Raw genomic sequence first — 6,975 nt, 5'->3', positions numbered from 1 at the left:
CACAACAGAACACAGAGAACTGAACACACAATATAACACAGAGAACAGAACACAGAGAACAGAACACACAACAGAACACAGAGAACAGAACACACAACAGAACACAGAGAACAGAACACACAATATAACAGAGAACAGAACACACAACAGAACACAGAGAACAGAACACACAATATAACAGAGAACAGAACACACAACAGAACACAGAGAACAGAACACACAATATAACAGAGAACAGAACACACAACAGAACACAGAGAACAGAACACACAATATAACACAGAGAACAGAACACACAACATAACACAGAAAACTGAACACACAATATAACACAGAGAAGAGAATACACAACAGAACACAGAGAACAGAACACACAACATAACACAGAGAACATAACACAGAGAACTGAACAAACACATAGAACTGAACACACAACATAACACAGAGAACAGAACACAGAACTGAACACACAATATAACACAGAGAACAGAACACACAACAGAACAGAGAACTGAACACACAATATAACACAGAGAACAGAATACACAACAGAACACAGAGAACTGAACACACAACATAACACAGAGAACATAACACAGAGAACTAAACACAGAATACAGAGAACATAACACAGAGAACCGAACACAGAGAACTAAACATGGAACACAGAGAACAGAACACAGAGAACTGAACACACAACATAACACAGAGAACATAACACAGAGAACTAAACACAGAATACAGAGAACATAACACAGAGAACAGAACACAGAGAACTAAACATGGAACACAGAGAACAGAACACAGAGAACTGAACACACAACATAACACAGAGAACATAACACAGAGAACTAAACACAGAATACAGAGAACAGAACACAGAGAACATAACACAGAGAACAGAACACAGAGAACAGAACACAGAGAACTAAACACAGAATAGAGAACAGAACACAGAGAACTAAACACAGAATACAGAGAACAGAACACAGAGAACATAACACAGAGAACAGAACACAGAGAACAGAACACAGAGAACTAAACACAGAATAGAGAACAGAACACAGAGAACAGAACACAGAGAACTAAACACAGAATAGAGAACAGAACACAGAGAACAGAACACAGAGAACTAAACATGGAACACAGATAACAGAACACACAAGTGGCAATTTGCCGGTGGTGGGGCTTAAATCAGCAACCCTCAGATTACTAGTCAAGTACCTCATCCGCTAACCTACCGCTGCCCTCTCACATACTCAGTAGATTCCTGTGTAATTAATATCATATTATTTATACTTTATAGAACCTTCTGCACCAGCGCATTCACATGTTAGTTTGCTCAGAACTCAGAAGTTGTTTGTGCTTCAAGAATTCAGTAACAGGAAAAGAACAGACACAGAAATCATGACAATCACTGATGAACATGTTTATTAAAAAGTGGACGTGAATGATCGAGTTCTGCTGTGTGTTCCAGCACAGAGTTCCATCACGCTGGAGGTTCTGCTGGTCTAGATCATGTTCTCAAACATCTGCATGGAGGCCATGATGTTCTTATCCTGACAGAGATAAAAAAAAATCTAATCACATATAAACAGCTGAATTTCTAAAATAAATATAATAGTTTTATATGACATAAATATACAATATATGGCTAAAATATGTGGTCACCCGACTAGGATTTGACCATGAACATCACATTTCAATTTTTTGTAAAGATTTTGGAATATGTCTGTAGGAATTTGAGCCTCTCTTTTCAGTCAAATAAGTCTTTGTGAGGTCAGGCGCTGATGTTGTGCTTGAAGGCCTGTCTCACAGTTGACATACCAGTACATCTCAAGTGTGTTCAGTGAGGTTGAGGCCAAACTCGTCAAATTAAGCCTTTGTGATGTTTATGGACTTCATGCTGGAACAGGGAAATGGCCTTCCCTAAACTGCTGCCACAAGGCTGAAAGCATATCATTTAATTTATTTAATTTGACTTTTTTGCTCTTTTATTTCTTCATTTTCTCCCCTTTTGCTGTGAAACACTTGACCTTGATAATTAAAAGCGGCGTCCACAAACTTTTGGCCATAAAGTCTGAACTGAGCACCTGAATCCTCAGTTTTACCTTCTGACACGTTTCAATGAACTCGTTCTTGGTCACGATTCCGTCTCTGTTCGTGTCCATTTTCTGTAAAACAGTTTTTATCATTAGAGCCACGCCCACCAGAGCCTCCACCTATATATTCACTGCTCACAAACGCAAACAAGGCAGACTGGATGTTATTCACCCAGCAAACACTACTGTACAGAGTTTAATCACTTTACCCGGAAGAATCTCTCCACGTGCTGGTTGGGGGCGTCAGCGTTCACACTGGGGTACGTGTAGCGACCCATCATGTCGTAGATGGACTTCACAATATCCAACATTTCCTGCAGGTCAAAAAATAACATCACGTTATTTCATTTATTTAATACATCAGAGGCTATATGACCAAAAGTATCCGGACAGCTTACAGTGAGCTTGTTGGGCACTCAATTCCAAAACAGCAGGCATTAAGTTAATAGGGCAGTGACAGCCTTTACTCTTTCAGGAGTGTGCCTGTGGGAATTTATGCCTGTTCAGTTAAAACACCTGTGAGCTCAGGCACCCATCTTGAACACAAATCAGTGTTTCAGTTCATCTCAGTGCTGTTTAAACCACGTCTTTATTCAGCTGCTTTGTGCACAAGGAACAATCCTGTTGTAGAAAAGGGAAACGGCCTTCCCCAAACTGCTGCCACATATTTGGAGACATATCATTTATTTTACAGAATTTATTTTATAATTCTGACAGGAATAGGTGTGTTCGAAATGCCTTAACTCAACAATTTGGAGGGCTGTCCCAATACTTTTGTCCATATAGGGTTTTTACAGGGTGTGAATGTTGTTTTACGTTTTTGGTGATTAATCCGTCTTTATTGATGTCGTACAGATTAAAGGCCCAGTGCAGCTTTTCCTCCACTGATCCACGCAGGAGTACAGACAATCCAGTCACAAAGTCCTGTACACACACACACACACACACCTCTATCAGACCTGTACCATCCTTTCAAAATCTAAATAATAATTAAAAACTACAAGCTTTTATGCCAAAAAAAAAAGTCAGGCAAGACACAAAATGCAAAACTAAAATACTGTATATAAAAAATCGAATTTGTACCTCAAAGCGTATAGAGCCGCTTCGGTCCATATCAAAGGCATTGAAGAGAAAATGAGCGTATTTTGAGGCATCTGAAAACAATTTAATGAACAAAATGACAATTAAAATCATGAGGTTTAATACTCTGACCCGTCACCTACACAACCTAACAACGGTCTTGTCTAGATTCTCAGGTTTGAGAAAGAAAAAGCCTCTCTGTAGGAATGTTGCTTAACAGTGTAACGATATAGTCTGTGACATTACAGAGAGAGTCAGAGGAAGCATGTGCTAGCCTCGACCAGCGTGAGATGAGTTTTAGTTTAAATAATCATGCTGATGAGTTCTGACGTACCTCCTTGTGGAAAGAACTTGCAGAAAATCACCTTAAACGTGTCCTCATCCACTAATCCACTGGGACATTCCTACCCACACAGAGAGAAACCAGTTACTCTACACCTCACACCATTGGCTGTAGTTCTTCCAATGCATGCAACCTACACTACATGGCCAAAAATATGTGGACACCTGCTCATGAGCTTGTCTGACACGCTGTCGGGCGGTGATAGTCTCAGCTCTCAGCATGAGAAATGCAATAAGTGCATTTGCAATAGCATGTTTGGGAGAAATATGGGGAACATGCAATAAAAAAGTAAGAATCTGGATTAATAAGGAGGGAATGTTCACAGCTCTAAGCCTTCAGCTAGTAATACTTCTTTTTCTCATGAGCAGGAGGAAAAAAAAACAGATAATTAAATAATTTTCCAATGAACACAATCATCCTTACATGAAATGAATGTAAATGTGATTTAGTTCTGTTATGACACGGATTATATACGGGTAGATTAAATATCAACATATCAGATCTTACACTTTTAAATCCTCTGTAAAGCGACTGAAGTTCCGTCCTGGTGAATTCGGTTTGTGCTTGAAGTTTATCCAGACCTTCGGGTTGGTGCCGCGCCATTGCCAACATCAACTCTGCATCTGCATTTTCTACCAGAGATAAGCGCGAGAGATAGAGAATGATCTATAGATCAGCTGAATTAAGCGATGACAGTCTGACATTATTATATGACGGTAAATTAAGCTGTTCATTAAGCTGCATTTTATCATTCGGATTTATGAAATCAGTATTAGAATAAAACAGTGGCGTAACATAAACACTACACATTATTCACCATAATATCATGACTTATGTTTTGTTGTTGGTTCTCATGTATTGCATACAGTGCATTATATGACCGGAAGTATGGACACCCCTGCTGATTATTAAGTTCAGGTCCACAACCATTGGTGTATAAAACAATGAGAAAATGAATTGTATGCCTTCAATTCTGTGGCAATAATTCCATGAAGGATGTGTGTGCAAAGCGAGATCATAAAAGACGTGGTTTGGTGAGTTTGGTGTGGCCTCCTTTTGGATGGATTGGAACATATTTGGCTAGTCTCACAAAGGCTTTGTGACGGAATGGGCACACATTCCTGGTGGCAGCTCATGGTCTGTCTAACAAGCTATTTGTCAAATGTCCACATACTTTTGGACATATAATATTTGTGATGTTTCTGGAAGATCTTATGCGGGTGATTCCTGAAAGTTTGGTTTGACCTGAGGTTAGGAATACGGAATCGATCCTTATTTGGAAACTGAACTCTGCGTTCCGAAATAGAACTGATACGTGACGCGCTTTGTCTTTCAATTTTCAATTTATCTTCAGCATTTAGCAGACACTTTCATCCAAAAACAACTTTCACGACGAGCAATTGAGGGTTAGGGGCCTTGCTCAGGGACCCCACAGTGGCAACCTGGTGGTGTCAGGGCTTAAACCGGCAACCTTCCGATTACTAGTCAACAACCTGAACCACTGAGCTATCACTGGCCCTTATTTTTTAATCAATGAGAGAGAAATGCTGCAGATTAGACTGAGACGGGGTGATAACCTGTTATTACTCCGCTGTTTGAGTAGTGGCCAAACTAAAGTAACACAAGCAGGGCCGGGGCTGTGGGGGCACTATAGGGACACAGATTTTCTCACTGCCCCCCTAAGCAACACAGTTTGATTTATTATTCTAAAGAATGATAAATAATAAATCCCAGGGTGTTTCTTATTTCCAGTTGGGTCATATATATATATATAATATATTTTTTTGTAAAATATATAGTTGCTCTCCTGAAAAGGCCCCTCATGGTTTTACCACCCTTCAGCTTCCATCCATGTTACAGTTTTCCATCTATATTAACAGTAAAAACACTAAAATGACAGATCTGTATTAACATACAGAATGTAATAAATGCTCAACATATTCACTCAGTAGTTTTTGCACAAAACTGAAAAAGAATGGAATATCTTTTGTGTTATGATGTTAAGGTCACAGATGGTTACTGGTTATTTAAAAATGGTTATTTAAAAATGATTGGCATTTTCTTAACCACTAGGCTACAACTGCATATTTGAAGAACAGTGAATCACCTAATATGTGTGTATACAGATACATCACAGCATAAAGCAGACTTGTTGTACAGTTAGTCATTGTACAACAGTGTTAAAAGTTGCTCATGTTTATGTATAAATGACTTTAGCGCCATCTTTTGGTCATATGCCGCAATCACCTTTTCCTGTGAGGAATGATCCGCCCCAGACTGAGTGAGCACTGCTGGGGGGGTCGGATAAGCAAATCCCCCATGCAGGGGCAGGGAAACATTCTGTTTTGGTAGTTTAGTTTCTAACTGCAGTTTGAAATGTTTTGTTAGTTCTTTTTGTGGGGCTTTAACTCACCCCCGAAGCTGATTGCTGCTTAAAAGAAAATAAAAGAATTTAGGCTGTAATTTACTGTTTCTTGGCCTATTTTGTTTTTCTATTCTTTGTTCTGGAGGCGGGCTGGAAGGAAGGGGTGTCCGGTGTCCCTATGTCCCCACGTCCAGTCTGGTTTGGCTGACAGTAGATGAGATGTGTACATTACTAGATGATGGTGACTGCAGTGTTGAGTAGCGAGGATGAACATCAACAGGATAGTGACAGTGACAGGTTCAAGTCATTTCCTTTTCGTTTTCCATTTTGTGGATTTGGCCCTTGTGAATGCATGGATTGAGTAGATCTGGGATTGTAAACACTTTGTTGTATTTGGGGAATGTTTGGTTTTCAGTGGGGGTCAGAAGAGGAACAGTGATGATGAGGTTGCAGCTCCACTTCAAACCTTTAGATATAATTTATTTTCAAACTATATAAATGAAAGAAACGTTTGTGGATAGTTTAAAATCAGTATTGACAAACTAAATATTCTGTTTTATGTTCCTTGATTTAAAAAAAAAAACGTTTGTTTATAAGAAAAGGGGGAAATGAACACAGCTGAATGTTTTAATTCAAAAGTTTTTGTTTAATTTTTAAGGTTTGAGTTTTTAAAATTGAAACATTTTTATATTAAATATTAAAGATATTTATATAAAATAATTAAATTTTTAACTTGTGTAAACTAGTATATGCTATATAATGTTATAATGGTAATAAAAAATTTTTTTTTTCAGAATTCTGCACATTTTATACTCTTAATTCCAAATGTCCAGTTATTAATCTGTAATAAATAAATTAATATTTACAAAAATAAGGTTTGTAGTAGGTGAGGATCATTGATTGTATGTAAAAATACTTTTACATGAAATAATGACATTTTTCGAGACTTTAACAGATTTTAGTCAATTTTATTTAGTAATTAGTAATCAGATGGTTCTTGGTTCAAGTCCCTGCTGCTGCAAAGTTGCCACATTTAGGCCCCTGAGCCAGGACTTAAACACACATTTTTTTTTAAATTGAATTTC

At 38.2% G+C, this 6,975-nt stretch overlaps 1 protein-coding gene across 1 annotated transcript; it reads right to left on the bottom strand.

Moving 5' to 3' along the window:
* Window positions 1–1,443: 1,443 nt before the first annotated feature.
* Window positions 1,444–6,827, bottom strand: kcnip3b (Kv channel interacting protein 3b, calsenilin). Its single transcript, XM_063014677.1, has 8 exons — window positions 6,813–6,827; window positions 4,033–4,191; window positions 3,517–3,586; window positions 3,186–3,256; window positions 2,919–3,026; window positions 2,312–2,416; window positions 2,112–2,174; window positions 1,444–1,559 (listed from the first exon to the last, which is right to left on the bottom strand). Exons 1-8 carry the CDS (start codon window positions 6,825–6,827, stop codon window positions 1,512–1,514), a joined length of 639 nt encoding a protein of 212 aa, XP_062870747.1. The 3' UTR covers window positions 1,444–1,511.
* Between the last annotated feature and the right edge of the window lie 148 nt (window positions 6,828–6,975).

The sequence above is a fragment of the Trichomycterus rosablanca genome, chromosome 18, assembly GCF_030014385.1.
Source record: "Trichomycterus rosablanca isolate fTriRos1 chromosome 18, fTriRos1.hap1, whole genome shotgun sequence".
NCBI lineage: Eukaryota > Metazoa > Chordata > Actinopteri > Siluriformes > Trichomycteridae > Trichomycterus > Trichomycterus rosablanca.
The sequence above is the reverse complement of the archived record's forward strand: the minus strand, read 5'-3'. Positions and strand labels throughout refer to the sequence as shown.

Excerpts from the sequence above, each read along its gene's own strand:
- kcnip3b (XM_063014677.1), bottom strand. Across the intron at positions 3,027-3,185 it reads GCGGCTCTATACGCTTTGAG|GACTTTGTGACTGGATTGTC; the intron begins GTACAAATTCGA and ends GTGTGTGTACAG. Across the intron at positions 2,175-2,311 it reads ACGTGGAGAGATTCTTCCGG|AAAATGGACACGAACAGAGA; the intron begins GTAAAGTGATTA and ends ACTGTTTTACAG.